At 42.9% G+C, this 23,883-nt stretch overlaps 1 protein-coding gene across 1 annotated transcript; it reads left to right on the top strand.

Moving 5' to 3' along the window:
• The first annotated feature begins 506 nt into the window (after positions 1–506).
• On the top strand, positions 507–23,883 carry Tmem248 (transmembrane protein 248). Its single transcript, XM_010625012.2, has 7 exons — positions 507–524; positions 15,298–15,474; positions 17,619–17,904; positions 20,196–20,346; positions 21,552–21,735; positions 23,070–23,213; positions 23,688–23,883. The coding sequence occupies exons 2-7, from the start codon at positions 15,316–15,318 to the stop codon at positions 23,706–23,708; spliced, it is 945 nt and encodes a 314-aa protein (XP_010623314.1). The 5' UTR covers positions 507–524; positions 15,298–15,315; the 3' UTR covers positions 23,709–23,883.

Raw genomic sequence — 23,883 nt, 5'->3', positions numbered from 1 at the left:
TGTCATGATAAATATTAGACATGGAATGTACATAGCCACTAAACTGGATATTCTCAAAATAATTAAAAATTCTGAAACCAAGAGAATAAAATTGAGTTCTTATTTTATAAATGAGAGTTAAAGAAAACTTTTAACTTTTTACTATTTGAAGATGAAACAAAAATGATAAAAAACAATTTTCTATTTAAAATTATTATTTTTTTCTTAAATATGACACATCCATCCAGAAAACATTCTACTTAAACAGTAAATTCATATATAATATAGCAATGATAGGAAAATCTCTGGCCTCCGCCGCCCGGGTTTGTGTCCCGCGGCCCCGGCCGGGGCGGACGGCCCGACTTCCCGCGGAGGGAGCCCAGGCCTGCGTCGGAGTCCGTCGCCGGGAGCTTCTTCGTGGTTTTCCACTTTGGACTTAGGGGAGTGCTTGAGACACTGGACCCCTTTCGCAAATTCCACACCTCTCAGAAAGCAGGTGTTAGGGAGAGACTCACCTGAGCGTGGAGACCGGTGATGGACTGGAGGTCTGTGTGGCGAGATCGGTGAATGTAAAGATGGGGTGGGTTTTATCTTAATGCGTGTTTTGGTAAAACAGACTAGAGGGTGACCTGAAGGTAACCTAGGGGCATGTCGTTTTGCTTCCCTCAATGGGCATCATTAGGAATAGACCCAGGCCTGGTAGGCTGTTTTGAAATATCTGAACGCCTTCACCGTTAGACATCTGGTGAGGGGGCCTGCGTTGAAGAAATCCGATGGCTGAGTTTAGAGCTTAGAGAACAAATACCAGCTTCGTTGGGTGACGAGTGGTGAGGTCTTTGGAGCCTGCTCTGCACAGGTTGTGGCACCCCCTGAATTCCTACTTATCTGTCTCAAAGATGAGCAGCTCTAGGAGGCAGCGGGAAGAACTGTTCCGAAGCTGATGATGAGTCTTGGTGAATTGGTTTGCCCCTTTAGTACTTCTCGCGGTCAGCTTCTGTGTGCCATTTGAAGGAATGCAGTATTAGTGTTTAACAGGGCAGAGTAGCTTCTAGCTTCCTCATTTCATCTAAGGGTTCTGGGAAGAAAGAAGCCTGTTGTGCACCGAATATTCACTTCAGGACTCAGTGGCATTTAAGAGTGAGACAGTGCTGTGTTGACTTTGTAGTAAAGTGCTGGGGGAATTTCTGTTGCCTGATCCAGGTGAACTGGAATCACGCCTGGCCTCTGGGTACTAAGGTCACCAAGTGCTGATTCTCTTTTTGGGCTCTAGTTGCAGAGAGAGAGAGAGAGAGAGAGAGAGAATAATAAAGGAAGGGGCCTCTAAGGTGGACCTAGAGAGATGAGGAGGAATGGAGCCATTGGGATTTATCTGGGAAACGGAAAAAGCCAGGGCCATTTGGTGAAGGGGCTCCTACACTGGCTGCCTGAGGGATTGGCAGTGTACTGGTCACAGGTTAAATATGACAGACAAGAGAAACAGCTGTTACCCACTCTGGCTTCTGGTGGATTTCTGGGTCCTGAGGAATTATTTTTCGTTTGGTGAGTTTGTCTTACACTGTTAAGCAGCTAGTAACATAAAGCAGTGCTTAGTTTATTTTAAGGTCCGTGGAAAGGATGCTGCTTCTCATTCATGTCTGGTATTAACAGTTGGGAAATTAAATTTGGTATCTGGGCATTGTTTTAGTACATGTGCTTAGTTTGCAGGAGATGGGCTCTGGTGTGGTCCCAGTAGCTACGGCTATGGGCAGATGATAAATGAAAGCCCTTAGTCTGTTTCACAGAGATGCTGTTTGTTTCTTTTACCCAGTTTTTTTTTGGAGACAGGATCTCACTATGTAGTTCAGGTAGGCCTCGAATTCTTTGCGATCCTCCTGCCTCAGCTTCTCAAATGCTGGTATTACTTGCTATTGTTGAAGAATCTTTGGAGCCATTCAAACAAGATGCCATGTCATTGTTCTGGAACATGATTAGTCTCAGGACCTTTCTGACTAAAGTTAGCCTTTAAGCATACCAGGAATGCACCATCCTCACTATTTAATGCTTCTCTTTGACTCCTCTTCCCTCCACCCAATGTTCCATCTCCTCCCTTTACAGGGAACTCAGTGTAACATAATCCAGGGATGGCAGATCTAGAGCTTGGGTCTGTCAGTACTGACATGCAACATAATCCCATATCGCATAAAAGGGTTGTAGGTATTTTTTTTTTTTTTTTTTTTTTTTTTTTTTGAGACAGGGTCTCACTGTGTAGTTGAGACTGACCTGGAACTCACTGTGTAGTCCAGGCTGGTCTCGAACTCACATTGATTGTAGGCATTTCTTTTATTCTGACATTCCAATTAAAATAAAAAAGAAATGGAGGAAAGGTAGAGTTTTTAGCAAATGGAATATTCATATAAGTTTTAATTTTATAAATTTAGAAATCTTTAAATGATCTCCCCCAGGTAGAAATCAAATAAATTTGATGAGAGATTTGTAGCACTTCTATGTATAATGACATGTCTAAGTGTACTTCTCTGGTCTATGAAGGATTGTTATTTAGCAGTTAGTTTTTGGTGCATTGGTTACAAGTATTGTATTTAAAACAGTTTCCTAGTACTTACCCTGAATTTTGATGTTACAATAAGATTTCATGTTGAGCCTAAGGGTTAATTTAATTTTGGCATTGCTTGTGACTTATTTTCTTATGTATCTGTTCCTTAAGTCCTAAATTATTACTCTTTTTTTTCTGGTACTGGGGATCGAACTTGCGAGGTGGCACCACTGAGCTAAATCCCCAGCCCCTAACTTATTAAATTTTAATAAGTGCTTTTAATTTTGTTTTTTTAAGGTGGCCAGATAGTTAAAAACCAAAAATACAAAGAATTATTTTTAATCTTGGGACAATCATGAATTCATTTTCCAAAAAAGAGAAGGGGCATATTGGAAGGTACTATGGTTTCGTCATGACTTTGAAAGTGGAACAGTACATTCAGCATTTTTAAGTGGAAGTACAGCCAAAGTATGAATTGTGGAAATTACAGACATGTAATTATGCCAGGCTGTGTTCTTTTTTGTCTTTATGATAGTGTTGATGTTGCCTAAACTGAATGTTCAACAACAAAGTTTCAACTTCATGTTTTCTGTTGTAGTTTTTCTCTTTTGAGCATTTAAAATTTGAGTTATTGTAACAGTTCTGCTCTAGGAATTGTATCAGTTTAAGAAACAAGAAAAATAGATTGTGTTCTTGCTTTGTGCTCTGATGGAAATATGCTGATAGGACTTCCTTTAATGAAAAATAAGTTAAAACATTTAAAACTTCAAAAAACAATTCAGCTTGTTCTTTTTACTGAAGTTAATGACTAAAGTACATGTTATGTATCCATAACATGTGAAATTGGTTTGTTTTTTAAACTTGGCATTTGCCTTGAGTCTTGCTTGTGTTGGGGTTAAATGAATTGGGTTAGAATCCACCTCTGCCATTTGTGATGTGTGTGATGCTGTACATAACACTTAACCTATTTGATTCTATTTCCTCTTCTTTAAAATGAGGACAGTAATAAGCTGAGTGTGGTGACACATGCTTGTAATCCCAGTACTCGGGAGGCTGAGGCAGGAGGATTGCTATGAGTTTGACACCAGCCTGGGCCCCATACTGAGTTCAGGGCCAGCCTGAACTACAAAGGAAGAGCCTGCCTCAAATAAAAAAAAAAAGGGTGGGGGACAGTAATACCTACCTGTGGGCTGGGGATTTAGCTCAGTGGTGCCACCGCCTGCCTTGCAAGCCCAAGGTCCCAAGTTCTATCCCTGGTTACGCCCCCCACCATCTACTTAGCAGTGTAGAAGGTTAAAAAATATAATGCGTGGGGCTGTGGATTTAGCTCAGTGGCACTGCACCTGACTGGCAAGCTCAAGGTCCTGAGTTCAATTTGTAGTAACCCCTCCCCACAAAAAAGATGTATGCAAAGCACCTGGCATGGTTCCTGGTGTGTTGGTGTGGCATACTTTAAGTGGTAGCTATTAAGTGTGCTGTTTTCTCACTCTTCAGCCTGTGTGAGGTGGTTTCTGCCCCTCACACTAGTGAAGGGGATTTCATTTACCACTCTGCTGATGTTTTGATTGCAGAATTCCATGGGTGCTTTTCAGTCTCTCTCTCATTTGATGGGGTTGATTCTTCATTCAAACTCGTCATCTTTGTTAGGCAGCCATAGAGCATTGTGGTTAATGCGAAGGCTCTGGAGTCCACCTTGTTTTGAATCCAGGTGCACTAAACACTATGATCTTGGGCAAATATGCTGACTTACTTATGTCTTGATTTCACCGCCTAAAACATGGAAATGTTGTAAGGATTACACATTGCAGTGTATATGTGTGAAGCTCTTACAACAGTGTCATTCTTTTAAAAAGTAGGCTGGAGAGCGGGGAATTTAGCTCAGTGGTTCTGTGGCCTGCCTTGCAAGTGTAAGGACCTGAGTTCAATCCTGGGTACCAAAAAAAAAAAAAAAAAAGTAGGCTGGAGGTTATTGCTAAGCCCCTTCTCCTGTGGGGTGCTGTCTGTTGTAGCACAGGACAGTTTGTCCAGACTCAAAGGGCGGGGCTGTGTCAATGGGCATGCAGGGAGAGCACTTCCAGGAGGCATCAGAGATTGGAAACCATGGGACTTGGTAACTGGTGAAGGTCACTAGTAGATGGCTGTGCCTTTCAGCAGGAAGAGGACCATGAAAGGTAATGCTTTCAGTCGATTCAGGACTTTGAGGCAGCTAGAGGACTTCCAGAAGTGCTTCAGAAAGTGGCAAGAATGATGGGATGAGTGTGTTTGAAGTGGGGGTCAATTTGAGGGTGATTCATGGCAGTATATGTTTTAGTGCAATTTAATTTTATTTTTTTGGTACTGGGGATCGAACTCAGGTCCTTGGGCTTGCAAGGCAGGCCACTGAACCACTGAGCTAAATCCCCAGCCCTGGACTTGGCTTTAGATGCAGCATTTCACAGATTACTGGAGGCCTTGAGGTGTTCTTTGTCTTCCTTGCTCCTCACATTTTTCTCTGAAGATCTGTTGTCAGTATTCCTGCCTTGTTATGGAGGAAGCAGGATGGTTTCTCTGTACTGTGTCCGTGGATTAAGTAAGGGTTTCTTTGAACCAGCAGGAGTTCTCACCTCTGCTAGGTCTTCGGTATCTGCAGTGATTACTGTTCTTTATTAGGTTTGCTTTGCAACCCCTGGCCTTAGCTTTCAAAAGTCTCAGACATTGCGGATATTTGCAAAATACTACTGGATGCCTAGTGATGGAACTCAGGGCCTCGCATTTAGGGAGCGAGTATTCGATCACTGAAGTAGGGCTCTAGCCCTTCTTTAACTTTGTATCAAAATGAGGTGACTTCCAGTGTGTCCTGGAGCAGGTCTCCTGTCCCCACACCCCTCCCGGCCCACCCCCGGTCTCTAGAGGGTTAATTTATAGGAGAGCTGTGGGGACCTCCTGTTCAGCCTGAGGTCCAGTTTACTGAAGGATGAATGCTGGTCTTGTTCATGTTAACCTTCTGTTCTGGATCCCAGGCAGTGCACCTTCAATGCAAGTAAGTTGGTAAAATCTGAAGCTGTTTAGGAAATACTGTGTGGGAGTAGAGAATCCCTCTTCAGCCCAAAGATTCTAGTTTAAAACTAGAATAAAATCAGCTTAAAACTGGAATAAAACTAGTTCAGAACTTCAGGAAGTAGCCTTTGATGTACTTTAAAATACATGTGCCTGGGAAAGAGGGAGAGAGGTCTTGAAAGGTGGGTGCTCCTCCAGATGAATGCTAATTTACTTCCTTTCTAGTAAAACTTTGCAGCCTTCCCTGGTCCCTTGGGAGGCCTTCCTCTCTCCAGGGTTCTTTTCTGCCAGCCTCCCACAGCCATGATGGCCCCCTTTCAACTGAATTAGTGGTATGTAGCTGTTGTCTCAGTTTCTCCATTCTCCTGCTGATTTCTCCCTTGCCAGAGCACAGTATCAAAGGCCATCAGGGATCTTGAGAGGCCTAGGGATCAGCAGCCTCTGGCTGCCTCCTTTGCCCTTAGAGCTTTTCCTGTGCCACCCCGGATAGCTCTCGGCTTCATCCCTTCCCCAGCTCCTCAGCTGGAGCAACTGTCCTCACAGAGCCCCTAGTGCAGGTCTCTCCGTCATTCAGTGCAGGCCACCTTTCCTAGCACCAGGATGGGCTGAAGGACCGCTCTGCTTTCTTGCTCCTTTTTTCTAGTTTGATTGAAGAAATCCTTCTTTTAAGTTGTTTTTTTTCCTATTTATTGCCATAATACAGTAAAATTTAAGGAAGCCTTATTTTGACTCCTAAATTAGCAGGGATAATTGACAATTGTAATTATAAATTTTGTTGTTCTGTAGCTCAGAGTGGAGTGCTTGCCTAGTGTGTGCCAGAGCTTGGTTTCAACCCCCAGCACTGCCGAAGAAAATCTGTTTTTAGACATGTGTATTTATGATAAAACGTTTTAAAAAGAAGAAAGACATGTGGAATCTTATCTGCTGGGAGTGTGAACATTTGAGAGTATGTTCTTTTTTTTCTTTTGTAGCCAACTCAGACTTAAAAACTTCTTGAAAAGGTCCCATTCTGTATAAATTCAGAGCACATACTTTCCCCCTTGTTTTTGTTCTCTAAACAATACAGTGTAACAGCTATTTCCATAGCAGTTACATTGTTTTAGGTTATAGTAAGTTATGTAGAGATGATTTGAAGTATATGGGAGGATGAGTGTAGGTTATCAGCAAACACCACCTCATCTTGTAGTAGGGACTTGGGTGTCTGCAGGTTTTGGTATCCAAAGGGGGGAGGGGTCCAGAAACTGATCCACTCCAAATACCATGGTACAAGGGACAACTGTGTGCTATTTCAGATCCTGTGTTTTTAATGGCTACATTGTTTTCCTCCTGATTAGGTAGCATATTTATTTACCCAGTCCCCTGCTATTTTGTTGGATATGTACTTTTCCATTTTTTACTATTTTAAACACTCCCAAGGTAAGTATCTTAGTTAAATCTTTGTTTTGAGCAACGCGTGTTTCCTGTGGTTAAACTCTCCCAAGCAGAATGGCAGAGCTTTTAGTGTGCGGCTTAACTCTATTGATATGTTTGGCCAAGTTGGTCTCCAGGAGCTTTGTAACAGAACCCTCCCATCTCCATTGTAACTTGTGGGCTGCTTGAGATCTGTCTTCAGGGAAGTCAGTACAGCATTGCCTTTTGCTTACTTCAGCCATCAGTCAGCAGCTGAACGTCATCATTGAGCTGTCTCAGAGCTGTTTATTGTGTCCTGGGCTTTACTCTAAGCCTTTGGCATGCTGGTGCCATTGCTTTTCTTGGGGTTTGTGTCCCTTCTTCCTTCAACCCCCGACTTTTCAGTCAGCTCCTAGCCCATGTCATTTTTTTCTGTTTCCTGGTGAGTAGCAGGACTCTTGCTTAATTGGAGTTGGACTGAATTTAGGGAAAGAGGCGTCAGATGAACACTTTCTCTCTTTTTTTTTTCCCCTTTTCTTTCCCCCAAATAGACCATAGTTTATTCTTTAATTGAAAGTAATATTTACCATTGCTAAGAAACTTTTACAAAGACTTTTTTTTTTTTAACTCTTTACATTTGTCCTTGATGAATTTTTGGTTGGAAAATGATTGTGAATAGTAAAAAATAATTTTTAGTTTGTGAAATACTTTAACTCAATTTGTTTTATTTGAACATGCTTTTGGTCTTTTAATGATTATAGTTACCTTACTCTGGAAGTTTTCCTACAGTGATTGGCTTGCGTTGACAGTATTTGCTAGTTTGGGCTTTTATTCTGTTTGAGGTGATAAGATTTTAGTGACTGGTATTTCTCCTTGAAGTGATTTTTTCCTCCCCTGAGACAGGGTCTTCCTGTGTTGCCCAGCCTGGTCTTGTGCTCTAGGACTCAAGTGAGCCTCCGTCCTCATTCTCTGGCGTAGCAGATGTCAGGTGTGCACCATTGTGCCCCACTCAGACATGATCATGTTTTAAGTCTGGGCTTATTTGATTCATTCACTTAGGGAACTTGTACTTTAACCGTCACATGATGATGAGGATGATGATTCTAGGAATGGAAACCAGGGCCTTGCCCACGCTAGCCAAGCACACTAGAGCTGAGCTACAGCCCCAGCTCTCATCACTGTCTTGTTATACAGTATCTTTTGTGGGGGGGGTGTAGCGGCGCTCAAACTTGGGTCCTGGCACTTGTGAGGCAGGCAAGCAGCATCACTGAGCTAAATCCCTGGCCCTCATCACTGTCTTTTAAATTAAATTTTTTATTTTTTTTATTTTTTTGGTACCGGGGATTGAACTCGGGTCTTTGAGCTTGTAAGGCAGGTTACCAAACTGCTGAGCTAAATCCCCGGCTCTAAATTAAATTTTTAACTGGGACATAAAACCATACATATTAATGGGATAACATGATGTTTTGATGCATTTATACAATGTGTAATGCTTAAAGCAGGCCAAATCTCTGTCTCCTTAAACATCATTTCTCTATGTTAAAAACTTTCAAAATCATTTCTTTTGGTTTTTGAAGTGCACAGTACATCATCAGTGTCTGTAGTCAGCCTGTTTTACAGTAACTCACCTGAACCTCTTGGTCCTGTCTAACTATAACTTGGCACTTGTCCATCAGTCTTTCCTCTTCCCTCTCTCCTCTTCCCCACCTATTTTCTGTCCACACAATGACATGCAGAGACAAGAGGACCCTTCACACGTGGACAGCGAGGTCAGGAAGATAGCTGCAGTGAGGGGTCTGGTTTTGTGTGAGGAGACTGACTGTACAGGATCAGTTAGCATATAAAGTGGAAGTGGTCCATGCTCCCGTAAGAGTGGTAGGAGGGGCCTGAGTTTCATAGAAGAAGTAGCCCTGGAGATGAGTCTTGAAGAGGAGTGTGAAACAGTGGAATGCGGTTCATGGAAGTCTGAGGATCAGTGGAAAGAAAAGCCTGAAGCTGCCATGCATGGGAACACAGCATGTAATCCCAGTACCCTGGGAGATTGAGGCAAAAGGGTTGCAAATTCAAGCCCAGCCTGGCAACACAGTGATTTAGCGAGGCCCTGTCTTAAAAAAAAAAGAATCCTGGGTTCAATCTCCAGTACCAATAAATAAGTAGGCTACAGCTTTGTCTAATATGTTCTGGGAATTACAGACAGGTAGAGTAAGGGACATTGAGAAGTAGGCAAGACCTGGCTTATGGTGGACCGGCACTCTGAGGAGCTTGGATTTCATCAGTCGCTTGGAGCTCTGAAAGACCAAGCAGTAGCATGGTTAGATTCCTGGGAGACATTGCTTTGAGAGCAACGTGGAGGTTGGGCTGTCTGATGGGTAGGAGGGGAACCATTTGAGACTGTTGTTGCACTAGTCATGAAAAGATGATGAATTGCAGAAGGAAATGGAAAGAAAGAGGCAGAAATAAGAGATGTTATTTCAAAGAAATGGAGTCTTTAGCACTAAGTAATTGCTTGGGAGTGGGAAATAAAGCGGAAGGCTAGAATGCTTTTGAGGTTCTGGACTGAGGTGGAGAGTACAGGAAGAGCACAGTGGTCCGTAGAGGGATGTGTCGAGCCTCAGGGATACACAGATGGCCGTGGGCATGTGGACAGTGGTCTCGGGTATAGAGGGCAGGTACAGTTTGTCATCTCAGCCAGCAGAGGAGCAGAGTGGGTGTATCTGAAGGGCTTGCTGATGAACGTGGAGAGAGGGGAGGAATGCAGCTAAGGAGAATAGTAGGGGAGTCCACATTTTGAAATGCCTGCATTGGAGAGGAAAAGAAAGCATGAGCAAAGATTCTAGGTGATGGAGTTAGAAAGTCTCAACTGAGTCAATTCAAAGGAGGCAGACGGAGGAAGATAATAAAACACGTAGAGCTGGGGCAGTGGCAGTGCTAGAATGCTTGGCTAGCATGTGCCAAGTTCTGGTTTGATCCCCAGTACACCTCTTCCTCTCACCAAAGAAAGAAAAATGAAAAGTACGTGTTGAAATTAGATAAAAGAGTGGCAAAACTGATGAGGCTGATTAAAAAGAGCAGACAGAACTGGGTGTGGTGGAATACATCCTGTAATCCTAGCACTCTGGGAGGCTAAGGCAGGAGGATCATAAATTAGAGGCCAGTCTGGGCAGTTCAGCAATTAAGTGAGACCCTGTTTTGAAATACAAAATAAAAAGGGTGGGAATGTAGCCGAGTGCAAAGGCCTTGGGTTCAGTCCCTACTCAGGGAGAAAAAGGCAGTGAACCAAGTATGATGGTACATGTCTATAATCCCAGCTGCTCGGGATGTGGAGGAGGAATGATCACAGCTACAAGGCCAGCCTGGGGAACCTGGCGAGCCCACCTCAAAGTAACACATGAGGGCTGAGGAGGTAGCTCAGTGTGAGGCACTGGGTTTAATCCTCTGTGCTACCCTCCTGTCCACACACACACTGAAGAGCATTGTATTGAAGAAAAGGATGACAAGTAAATTAATATTGAAGAAATCACAGTACTCAGCTGTAAAGATTAAAAAACAATGTAAAATTGGTAATTTCCAAGAAAAATATCAAAGTTGACTCTTTGGAAATGGAAAACAGATTTCTAGCCATTAAAAACATGAGTAAGTAGTGAAGATATCCTCACCAAAATACAAAACCAGAGACTTGGAAGAGCCAGATAGTCTTTGGCCAAGGTCTATCAAATCTCCACACAGTGGAAGTGCCTGTTTTATTCACATTGTTCAGGAAGTTAATTTTTTATATATCAAGAGTATACATTGTTGTGGAGACTATCATAGGAGGCTTATAATTTTATCTCACATATGAATAGATGTGAAAATTCAGAATAAAATGTAGCAAACATAAATGTTTTTATAAATCCTGATTGGAGTTAGAGATGTAGTCCTATGGTGGAGCATGTGCTTAGTATGTGTGAGGCCCTGGCTTCAATCCCCAGCACAAAACAAGAAAATGGGATCATGTAAAAATTATCCGGAGTATAAATGTGAGTCAACATGAAAACAATCCGACGGTTTAAATTATAGATTAAAGGAAAAAAAAAATGGATCGCTCAGAGGCTGCAGATAAAGCACCCATTAAAATGTCATAGCTGGCAAGGTACTCCAGTGGTAGAGCAGGTACTCGGCATGCAGAGGCCCTAGGTTGAATCCCCACCTCTTCTCCCCTGAAGATAAGTAACATAATAAAAACCTCTTTACAGATTTGGGATAGGAATACTTCCTTAACCTACTGAGGATTTCCATCAGAAATGTGTGACTTACACTATTTAACAGTGATGCTTAAAAATGACATAAGGATTGGAAAGGAAGAAATACAACTAATTGTAAACATTGTGATTGTCTACACAGAAAATCCAGTTGAAGCCAGAAACAGGCTGTATATTAAAATATTTCAGCAAAATGTTTAGATTCAAGATTAATGTGAGAAAGTTTTTGTGTTTGTATAGAATAAAGTCAATAGGAAATATAATTTCTGTTAACTCACAGAAATCACTGATAGCTGCAAGAATTAGTATGTCTTTGAATTTACCTAATAAGTTATATGGAGGCCTTTCCAGAGAAAGTTTTTGCTTTTTTTATGGTGTTGGGGTTGGAACCCAGGGCCTCACGCATGGTAAGCATGCACTCTGCTGCGGAGGTGCAATTGCAGCCCCTTTAGAGAAAGCTTTAAAAATGACTGAAAAAGAAAAGTAGACCCAAATAAGTGCACAGAGGTAGCTCATTCCAAGTTTAGGAAACAATGTTGTAAAGATATAAATTTCTCAAATTAGTGTCTGCTGCAGATGCCGTTTAGATCTCAGCAAGCTGTGGGAACTTCATAATTGGAAACTAAAATTCATAAGAGAGGTTGAAGGACCAAGAATAGCCAAGACAGTTTTGATTAGTAATAAAGTGGTAGATTCTTGTAGTCTATAACAAGGTTTAAAATTGTGTGGTACTGAGGTAGGCAGGCAGCTGTGGATCAGAGGAGAAAGCCTGGAGAGAGACCAATGTGCAAGGCAGCTTGCTGAAGGAGAGGTGGTGTCTCCTGTGTGCAGGTAGAGGGTGAGCAGTTCAGTAAGGGGCATTGGACGTTGGCCACCCAGATAGAAGATGCAACTAGAATCAGGTTCTAGACTTCTCAAATCAAGTACAAGCGGATGGGAGACTACAAGTAAAGAGTAATGCTTTAAAACTTGAAGAAAATAATGAAAAAATTATGAACAAGAACAGTAGGGCAGTTGTTCCTAAATAATTCACACATGCAATTATATAAGGAATGATTGATAAGTTTAAATACATTTGAAAAATTAGGACCATCTAGTAATCAAGGAAATGCAAGTTAGAATACAAGGAGATGCCGCCTCATGCTGGCTGTGATTGTTATAATAAAAAACATCATGGGCTGGGTGTGGTAGTGCACACTTTATAGTCCTAGGGCTTGGGAAGAAGGAATGAAGTACCAATGCCGGTAGTGGTTGCGTTAGAGCCAGAAATGGAGAAATGGAGAATTGCTGTTTCCTCATGAGGTAATGAAAATGTTCAGAAATTAAAATCTGCTCATAATGTGATGATTGTAGTTCAGATCTGCAAATATACTCAAAATCGTTGAAGTGGCTGAATTGTATCGTATGTGAGATATATCTCAATAAAGCTGTTAAAAATATCAAGAACTGCCGGGTGTGGTAGCGCACACCTGTAATCCCAGCACTCAGGAGGCTGAGGCAGAAGGATCGCTGCGAGTTCGAGATCAGCCTGGGCTACATAGTGAGTTCCAGGTCAGTCTCAGCTACATAGTGAGACTCTGTCTCAAAAAACAAAACAAAACAAAAAATCAAGAACTTTTTCTAGGGTAAGACATGCCATAAAACATATTAAAGAAAACCCACAGACTAAAATGTTCAAAGGCTGAGTATCAGAATCTAATAAAAACTTTTAAACATTAATAAGTATTAGAATAACACCCTAGTAGTCAGTGACCAAGGGAATTCTCTTATTTTTTTTTTTGCTATGCTGTGGATTGAGCCTAGGGCCTTATGCATGCGAGTCAAGTGCTCATCTGCTGAGATGCACCCTCAGCCTTTTATATTTTTTTATTTTGAGACAGGCTTTCACTAAGTTGCCAAGGCTGGCCTGGAACTTGTGATCCTCATGCCTGGAACTTGTGATCCTCCTGAGTAGCTGGGATTATAGCTGGGATTCCCTGGCCAGGCAGTTATTTATTTATTTAGTTTTGTTTTTTTTACAGGGTAGGAAAAAATTTATTGAGTGAAAGAAAGCTTCTGTCTAAGACAGAAGGGGGACCAGAAAGTGGCTTACCCCCCTTTTTTTCTTTTTTCAGGCAGTTTATTTTTGAATGAATGTGAATGGCTGATGTAAAGTGAAATGATGTTTTATTCCAGGGAGATGCTGTTTAAAATAACAGGCACCATTTTGCATCTATCGTGTTGGCCCAGATCAGTATATATTAGAGGATGGCATGCTGGCTCCCTCATGGGGTATGTAGGGCCACCTCCTTGCTGAGCAGCCTGACGGAGTCAGATCAGGCTGAAAAAGAGCCCTGCTAATAGGACTCTTCAGTGTAAGTCACCTGGAGAGCAGTTGCATGTCACATGTCTACCAATGACATCCTGGGCTAGATAATATGGGTCCTAAGAGAGAGATCTCAGTGAAAAAGCATCAGCTAACTACAATGTATTATTCCTCCCAAATCCTCGGGTAAGATGCTAGCAATCACACAGAGCAGGAACGGTACAGTAGGCATGCTGCTGGCCAGTGTGAGGATCGGCTGTCCTCCTAGGAGAGGGAAAAATGTTTCCTACCCCAGAGGGCTCTTGTAAAAGACAAAGGCGCGCAAAACGCAGCTGGCTGGTTACTGCTAGTTCTTAGGGGCTGCTGATGCATCCTTTTGTCCCGGAATTTAAAAGCTGAGACAGACTTCTTAAGTTGCTTTTTGTTACTGCTGGTTGTATGCTCATACTTATCACACCTGCTCATGTGAAGTCAGCTGCTGTTCTAGGGGCTGGGAGTGGAGCCCTGAACAAGAAGGACACACACACACACACACACACACACACACACACACACACACATGCAACAGCTCATTGCTGTTGTGGAGCTCATGAATGATGGTCACAGATAGCACATGAGTAGGAACAATAGTTCTCTTGACTGATTGTAGCCAACCTGGAAGAAATGGAGAGACACTGAGAGACTGGGTGCGTAGTCAGGAAGGCCTTCTCCTAGGAGCCAAGTAGATGCCTGCGGTGTAAAAGAGAAGCCTGGAGAAATTTTTAGGAAAAGCATCCCAGCCTGAAGTGAAAGCCTTCAGATAGGTCATTTTCAAAAATTACAAGAGTCAGAAATTTTTTGGGGAGTACTGGGAACCGAACTCAGGACCTTGGGTTTTTGAGGCAGGAAGCAGTGCCACTTAGCTAAATTCCCGGCCCTTAAGTTCTTAAGAATAAATGAAAGAGTGCAAACTTAACGTTTTGAATATAGAAACCATTGGTGAGATGAATGAGAAGCCAAATAAATGGAAAAGAAGCCAAGGTTGGTGATATAGAAGAGCGGTAAGATCCCCAGCCTGATCTCTGCCTAAGTACGGTCCCTGTCATTGTCCTAGCAGATCCTGAGAAACTGCAAGGCCTGTATGGCACAGCTGAGTGGAAGAAGGGGAGGCGGTGTGGTTAGAAACGTTGGCCGTGCTGGGTCATGATAATAACCCCTGAGGTCGCGAGACCCCGTTGCTATCCCTATCCACCTGTGGCCTCTGGGACCCTTCTGCAGCTGACTTTTAAGCAGGGAGGAGGGATAAACCCTGTCAGTGTACCTGCGCCAGGTGCAGGTGCACAGGGGCATGGGTAGGGACCAGGTCAGGAGGTTGGTAAGAGTTCAGCTTTTCAGTGTCGGAGATGATGACATCCTTGGTTTATTTATGCACTTGCAACCTACTTAAACATTTTCTCAAAGGATATGGAAGTAGCAGAACTGAGAATATTTAGAAGATTCAAACTGAAATAATATATCTTTCAAAATCCAAACATTTTGAGGTAATGACAGTTAACATGGAGTGTTTTTTTTCCTTCTAGCCTTTCAAACCTATTTATGTATCTGTGTATGTGTTTGTCTCTCTATTGTGCTGGGGATTGAACCCAGGCCCCTCTGCTTGCTAAGCATGTTCTCAATTAACTACTTGCTACACCTTCAGCCCTTTGAAAGGAATTTATTGATCAGACACTTCAGTTTAACAATTAGTAACTCTGTAAGCCCCAGCACCATCAAACGAAACGAAGTAAGAATCCTAGCTTCCCTTTTGGCAGGTCATGCTGAGTCTTGTGCTCCATTTCCAGGTGGAGCTGATCAGAATAATGTTCAGCATCAACCCCCTGGAGAACCTGAAGCTGTACATCAGCAGCCGGCCACCTCTGGTGGTCTTCATGATCAGTGTCAGCGCTATGGCCATCGCCTTCCTGACCCTGGGCTATTTCTTCAAAATCAAGGAGATTAAGTCACCAGAAATGGCAGAGGTGCGTATTCTCCAGCTTTTCTGCTCAGGCTGGCTAGACCTTGTAGAGGGGAAACATTTTTGGTTTTCGATACACCTTCATTTCATTGTAAGTTTTTTTTTTGTTTTGTTTTGTTTTTCTGTTGTGACTTCTTGCTCCTGGTGAAAAAGACCAGTTTTTATGTCTTCATCTCCCTGTGATGTACTTTGTTAGGAAATACGAAGATTATTATCTGATTTAAATAATGTTACCATTTTCAGCAATTAAATAGATGCATTTTGGAGAGTATATTTATAAAACGATTCATGGCAAGAAGCTAGAGAACTCACTTCTTTGATATTCATACTGAGTTAATTGTTGCTGTGTTTTGTTTTCTTGAGGATTGAACTCAGGACCTTGCACTTGTGAGGCAGATGGGGGCGCCACTGAGCTAAATCCCTGGCCCATTGCTGTTTTTGAAAACTGCACTTTTTTTGGGGGGGGGTGGCTTTGATCTTGTGATCCTCCTTCCTTAGCTAGGCCACAAGTGTGCACTAGCACACCTGGCAAAAGTAACTGAACATGTGATATTTCAAATTCATGTGTATCATCGAGTTTTATCAGCTGTACTGATGGTATTTTTTAAAGCATGGTTTTATTTGCAAATATATTTACTTTTTTAAGATAGGAAAACATTTATAGATTTGTCTTCTGGCTTTTACATTTTGGGTAATTAAAGTATTAGGGCATTTTAATTTTTAAGCTAGGTATGTTATAATTGGACACATAATGCAAATATTAAATGTGTATTTTACGTACTAGAAAGCAATAACAAATTTAATTCTTGTTGAGAAGTGGGTGATATATACTCACTTGTAAATTTATATGTTAGAAATTATGGTGAATTAATGATATGGGGAATTGACTGGTAAAGTTTCTCCTAGGACAAGTTAGTTCCCATCTTAATATATTCCTTGAGTGTTTTCTCTTACACTTTTTTTCTTGGGTTGTTTGTTGGTGGGAGTGGGGATGGGGGTTGCGATTGGGCGGGTAGCTGTGTGTGTGTGCGTGTGTGTGTGTGTGTGTGTGTGTGTGTGTGTGTGTGTGCTTGTGCGCATGTAATAAGCCTTATATGGAGAGGAGAGTTCTCTGTCATTGGTATAGTGTCTTTCTTTTGTGCTCTATGACAGTCTAGGTTATAGCTCATCTTGGCAGGAGGGACATTATTCATGTGTGAACTCTAACACAGTTAAAGTAGCAAGTTTGTTATTTCTGTGGTGAAACCCTTCCAGAGAGTTTCTTACCAGGAAGCTAGCTAGCTGGCTTAATTCTCCCCCTTTTCTGACCTGAGCTGAATCCTTAGCTGCACCCATATTAGGGGAGAAACTGCCAGAGCTTAGCAGCATCCTGGCATTTCTTTCTCATAGACCTTGAGTCTGTCTTTAGCATTTGACCAAGGCCACAGGCTAAACGATGTTGCCTGGATAATTAGCCCTTAATAATCAAAATGGTAGTTGGTGTTGCCTTTGGCTGGCTTTTGAACATGGACTTAAGCTTTGTGGGAAAGCTGAGGAACTTCGGTTATGATTAATTTTGTGGTTTTACTCTCAAGTGGTTAACCTAGTGAATTCCTGGTTTGTAGGAAAGGCATTCATGTATGGGAAAAGTTTTAGGCAGTGAGTCAGAATTGTTGCAGAGGGCCAGCGATATAGTTCAGTGGCGTAATGCCTTCCTGGCAAGTGTGAGGTCCTGAGTTTGATTCCCAGTAACAACAACAACAACAACAACAACCACAAAAAAAAAAAAAAAAAAAAAAAAAAAAAAAAAAAAAAAAAAAAAAAAAAAAAGAAAACAATTGTTGCTGATTCTATCTTGAGCTGTGGAACTGGAGAATACCCCTCCTGCCTCCCTTATCTCTCTTGTCTAATTCTAGTCCATGCTGGGTCTCACAGTGTGTTTAATATCTCATGCCAATGTAGGGTCATATTTAGATCATAAATATGGAAGTGATTAGGAAAGTCACATAGTCTGATCAGCTTGAGAGGATGGGGCTGCACTGTGATGTTACGTGAAGGCTGACTGAATCAGTTTCCTGTTGTGAGGCTGCACTGCAGGTCCTGACTGGGTTCCTGCAGGGGAGTCTTTGGGACTGCTCATATATGTTTCTTTATTTTGCTTTCCTGAAGGATTGGAATACTTTTCTGCTGCGATTTAATGACTTGGACTTGTGTGTATCAGAAAATGAAACATTAAAGCATCTCTCAAACGACAGCACAGCTTCAGAGAGCACAGTGACCAGTGGGCAAGCCAGAGCATCCACACAGTCCCCCCAGACCCTGGAGGACTCGGGCCCGGTTAACATCTCAGTTGCAATTACCCTCACCTTGGACCCCCTCAAGCCTTTCGGAGGCTTCTCCCGCAACGTCAGCCATCTGTACTCTACCATTTTGGGGCATCAGGTTGGACTTTCAGGTGAGCCAGTGTTGGCCCCTTTCCTTCCAGAATTCTGAGGCACTAAGACAGACAGAGTATCAGCCATCGAGCTGTTTGCTTTCTGCATGTGTGTGTCTTATGTTGAGCTTGAAATGTGTGAAATCAAGAAGGGACCACTTGGACATTTGCATGTAGTAGAGTGCTCATGAGGTAGTCTCACTGCACTTTTGTAAGACTGGGAAACTGAGGGCTGGGGCGGAGCTTAGGGTGGAGAGTTTGCCTGGTGTGTGAGGCTCCAATTTCTATCCCCAGCAGCACCAAAAAAGGAGAGACGCTGGAAAGCTGCTAGGCCTGTTTCTAGACAACACAGGTTTGAATTACACAGATCCTCTAATACGTGGATTTTGTTTTAGATTTTGTGATAATTAAAAAAAACTTGCAGATAACTTGTAGCCTAGAAATATTTTTAAAAATGAAGAAAAAAGTATGTTGTGAATGCATACAATATGTGCATATGATAATTTACTTTAAAATAATTTACTGCCTTAAAGTATATACAAGTATATTTCAAAAGTTAAGATTTCTCAGAGCGTAACACACATAAATGAACTGTACATGGCACCATTCACAGTGGAGGGAAATGTAAGCAAGTGTAAAGGGGTGCTACAGGATCATAGCTGTGGGAAATTAGCTCTGGTACATGCTGTCCTCCTGCATGCAGTTCAGATCCACCTTCTGCTGTTGCTGCTGGGAGCTCAAGTGTTGTATCAGAACACTAGGAAAATAATCCTTGCCGCATTGCAGTAGAAAGGAATCTCCTGATCCTTTGGCTTTCCCCTGTATGCAATGCCTATAATATGCAAAATGTTTTATTGACTGTTTATCTTATTAAGATTTCTAGCTAACACAAGTTAAATTTTTGGGGAGTCAGAAATTCTACTTGAATTTAAGGCTATACTGTAACCCTATCATTTTCCTGTTGGAATTTTCTGTACTTAACCAGCCGATTACATACTGCCATAGTCAGTGTGTTGTCCGAATGTCCACCCCCGCTTTCCCTACTCTGTTTTGGAGGATGAAATCCAGGGTCTCAAGTGTGGGGGGTATGCCTGTGTGTTTTTTTTTGTTTTGGTACCAGAGATTGAACTCAGGACCTTGTGCTTTTGAGGCAGGCGCAGTGCCACTGAGATAAATCTCCAGCCCTCCTGCATTTTTTTTAATGCTCACCCTTAGCTATGCTAGAAGTAGAAAAACCCTAAGATCTGGTCTCTCCCCCTCAGAATTCTGGTATTCTAGAAAGGACCAAAACAATGAGTTATCATTGAGTTCCTGGAATGAAGGCAATGCTATTTTTAAGTGCTTATTTAATAGGAAAAGTAAACTTATACAGCATGGATCACCGTCCTTTGGCCAGTGCTAAGCCATGACAGATTAAGTGATTCAGTGGATCACTTCCCCTTAGGGAAGCCATGGAGGCTGGAAGCATCTGGAAGGGCTTCATGTGGGAGGCCTTGACCTTGAAAGAGTTCCCTTTGTAAATTTAAAAGAACTTGTGAGTGCCGCTCCTCTGGCTCCAAGCGCCTCCTGGGGGTAAAGCCATCTCCCTAGTGTCACAGTGTGGGGACCTCTGAGGTTTGCACAGAGCAAGCAGTTTGGCCTTGGAACCCCTTGATTGCAGTTGAGGCTTCATCACACATTGGTCCTCTGACCTTTCCCAAGTCTGTTAGACATTCAGGTCCTCAGATTGAACATACGTAAAAGAGGAACCATCCTCTTTGGTCACATCCATGGGGTAGTGGTAAATTCTAAGTGGAGTGATACATTTAAAAGCAGACTGGAAGCTGGGCGTGGTGGCACACACTTGTTATCCTAGCACTTGGGAGGCTGAGGCAGGAGGATCTCTGTGAGTTTGAGACCAGCCTGGGCTACACAGTGAGTTCCAGGTCAGTCTCACTACATAAGTGAGAACCTGTCTCAAAACAAAACAACAACAAAAAAGCAGACTGGAAATGATAAGAGACCTGTACAGGTGTTAAAACCATGGCACTGTTCCCCCACCTAACTGATGCCACCTACTCCTGGTGGTGTCTCTAGGCCCTGGTGGAAAGGCAGCCGGTCCCTCCCTATTGGCCGCTGTGTGGCTCCCCTCAATGTCAAGTGGCCTCATAGCTGGGATCAGGATGTTGTTCCTGAAACCTCACAAAGGTAGGTTTCCAGCCTCATATTTCTGATTCCACATTCCTCATGATTCCCGAGTGGGTTGGAGTTCGAGATTCACTTGAATTCCAGAGAATGATATAGGAACTAAAAACCCGATTTCTCTTTCACAGGCAGGGAAGCTCACGAGGAGATAAACATTACCTTTACCCTGCCCACGGCTTGGAGCTCGGATGACTGTGCTCTTCATGGCCACTGTGAGCAGGTGGTGTTCACAGCCTGCATGACGCTCACGGCCAACCCTGATGTCTTCCCCATCACTGTGTAAGTGTCTCCTGCATCCATCTGCCAGGAGAGTAACTGGGCAGGAAATTCTTAGCATGGCTTGCTTCGTACTACATTCTAGAATGATCTGTGATCAGACCCGCTCAGAGGGTCATCTAGAGTTTAATTTGTAATTCTAAAGGTAGAACTTATGTATATACACTGAAGATAACAGAAAGTAAGTGCTTCCCACCCAGTGGCAAAATTACCCTGCTGTTGTCGAACATACGTTGACTTTCCTCCAAGAGTAGAAGAAATGTGAGATGGAAAAAGGAAATAAGAGCTGTGATCCCTGACCAGAGTGACTTGTAATAAGACTACCTAAACAAAGTTTTTGTTCATCTTCATTTTCCAGAGTTTTTAAGTTGAGTATAAATTGAACCTTGTTTTCCAATACTATTTCTGAAATTGGCTTTTTTTTAAAGTGTTGTCGGTTTGCCTGAAATAATATATGCAAGATACAACCTACTTTGAAAAGTTCTGTGGGGAATCTTTTATTTTTTTTGGTACCAGGGATTGAACTCAGGACCTTGTGCTTGAGAGACAGGTGGCAGCACCATTGAGCTAAACCCTGGCCCTGTGGGGAATCTTTAAAAGAGTTATCCTGGTATTTATCTACTTTAGACCTTTAGAGGTTTGCAGGATGAGTGTGGATAAGTTAAATATTATTTGGAGTTCTGATAACTGACGCAGAAGTTCATACCTAAAGCTTTCATTTGTAAGTAAGACTTTAGATAATTTGAAAAAAGTGGACTAAAAGAAACAGGGCCTTCTTTAGCTACATTATATGTGAGAGGCCTGTGGGTTGAATTCTGAAGGCAAAAGTCCAGCATCCAGACTCTTAAATGTTACACACCTGTATCTTTTTTTCTTTTATGTGTTTTATTTAAAAACAAAAGCAAGCCAGGCATGGTGCACAGCTGTAATCCCAGCACTTGGGAGGCTGAGGCAGGAGGATTGCTGTGAGTTTGAGACCAGCCTGGGCTACGTAGTGAGTTCCAGGTCAGTCTCAACTACATAGTGAGTCCCTGTCTCAAAAAACCAACTCAAATTAAAAGTACAATGGTATTTCTTCCAGAGAAACAGTGTTGTCAGAAACATGGTATTCTCTGTGGCACACGTGTTACTGGGCTGTGTCCATGCCTTGGGGTTACCAGGTGGACGTGTCAGGTTGCCAAGAGATTGTCTTTCTTCCTTTCCTGCAGACAGCCTCCACACTGTGTTCCTGACACGTATAGTAATGCCACGCTGTGGTACAAGATCTTCACAACTGCCCGAGATGCCAACACAAAATATGCGCAAGACTACAATCCTTTCTGGTGTTACAAGGGGGCCATTGGAAAAGTCTATCATGCTTTGAATCCCAAGCTTACAGTTATTGTTCCAGATGTAAGTGAGAACAGTTATGTGTGTGCATGGGTGCGTTTGCACGCAAGCCCTGTTTACCTATTTGGCTTAGCCTCGTCCTTGTCACTATAGATTCTGGCTGGTTTGGGAGACCAGTTGCAGTGGTGGAAGCTTGGAAAACTCACTGCCCTTTTTAAAGCATTAAGAAAAGTCTGGTTCTTTATGTTCTGTTTTCTTTAAGCAGCTGTTATTTCTTAAACTGCTCTAAGGCACACAGATTACAAGGAATGCTTGTCCTGTCTTACTGAGGCAACACAGCCTTGGGTAGCAGAATATTGCTCTGTAAGAATGGTGCCACTTTAAGTTTAGAAAGGTAGAAACAAGTAGTAGAAGAAAGTAACTCTTGACTGGAGAGTGAAGCCTGACTGGGATGTAACTTAGAGAGGGGAGGAGGACGCTCTTCCCTCCCTGGCACTGGTACCCTAACTCAGCTTCCTGCTTAGATGGGAGCCTTTCTCCATAGGTGGCACTGATGAGTCTCAGTGCCCTTCCTTTCTTCCTGTCACTGTGTGGTGGGTGCATTTCTGCTCTTTCAGTCTGGCTGTGTTCCTTTTCTGTGGCTCCTTTTTACAAGGCTGTGAGAGCTGATGGGCCAGGACTCAGGAGTGGCAGTGATGATGGGGCCAGGTTGGGGGCAGTAGGCAGCCAGTTCCAGAAGGCCCTTCCTGCCTTGCCATACACTGTTGGGGCTGCAGGGCATGTGTTGGCGTGCATTCAGAGACTGTCTGCCCCATTGTGTGTAAATGAGAGGGAACCCAGGGCCCATAGTGTGGGGATGGAAGCAAGTCTGGGATCTTGACCTCCCCCCGCAAACTGGCCTGGTGATTGGCTGCATGTGGGAGGCCAGAGAGGAATACATGACTTTGGCACTTTCAGCCAGGCACTTAGAGAAGGGGGGAAATTGCAGAAGGATGGACTGCTCTGAGGTGAGTGATTGGCAGGGAGTTAGGGGTACAAGCGCGGGTGCCAGCCTTCAACTGGAGAGAAAGAGGATGTGTTCAGGGAAGAGCAGGGGTTAAAGGTGAGTCTGTAGAAGGCTTTGTGGGAGAGGATGCTTCGGTGGTGGGCTTGGCAATGTATGGTGCAGAAGCCCACAGGAAGTGGGTCCTTAACAGAGGTCATTGGAAACATCTTGTCTTCACTTAATGAGAGCCAGCTACTGCAGTTTGGAGACAAAGGAGAGACTTCTTGTTCCAGCTTAGACATGAAAGTGATCGAGTCTGGAGGTTGGGAATCCTGTCTTCAGAAGCCCAGCAAGCACTAAAATCATTCAGTAACTAATTTGCAATGTTTCTGTTTTTCTCTATTTTATTTAGGATGACCGTTCATTAATAAATTTGCACCTCATGCACACCAGTTACTTCCTCTTTGTGATGGTGATAACAATGTTTTGCTATGCTGTGATCAAAGGCAGACCCAGCAAACTGCGTCAGAGCAATCCTGAATTTTGCCCTGAGAAGGTGAGTAGTGGATGGTCTTGGTCCTGTGTTTGCTAGGGATCTCTGTATACAAAAATCTCAGTTAATTGTTATTCACCTTTTCCCCAGAGAAATTAATTCCTTACTTGTCACTGGAAACAGTTGTTAGCCTACATTATGGTGGTGGATTTTTCAACCACATACTTGTCTACATACTTGTCTAAAGCAGTTGTTTGAATTTCTCATTGTGGAATGGCTGACCCTGGTTAGGCTGCCTTCCTTCACGTCTTTTAACATGAGATTCCTGTAACAGTGTCGATCCGCGTTTAAAAATCAATTCTGTCTCATCCCTAGAGTACCGCAGATTGCCTACTTCTTGTAGAAGACTTTGGATTTTTGTTTGTTCCTTCCTTGATCCATGCCTTTAGTCTGGCCTGGCCTTTGGGTAGGGTGACCCTGGGGTGAAATCCCCAGGCTTCCTGTGTGACTGGATTGCCTGTCTTGATTTTTTTCTAGGTGGCTTTGGCTGATGCCTAATCCCACACCTCGCCATTTTTGGAGAGAGACTGAAAGAACCATCATCATTGCCTGCTGACCCAAGCCAGGGCCTGGCCACTCCAAACACATGATCTTGCAGTGTTGGGTTATTCCAGCCAAAGACATTTCAAGTGCCTGTAACTGATTTGTACATATTTATAAAAATCTACTCAGA

This window comes from Fukomys damarensis, unplaced genomic scaffold (genome assembly GCF_012274545.1).
Source record: "Fukomys damarensis isolate Sample0158 unplaced genomic scaffold, DMR_v1.0_HiC HiC_scaffold_17, whole genome shotgun sequence".
Taxonomy (NCBI): Eukaryota; Metazoa; Chordata; class Mammalia; order Rodentia; family Bathyergidae; genus Fukomys; species Fukomys damarensis.
Note: the sequence above shows the minus strand (reverse complement) of the source record. Positions and strands in the feature narration are given on the sequence as shown.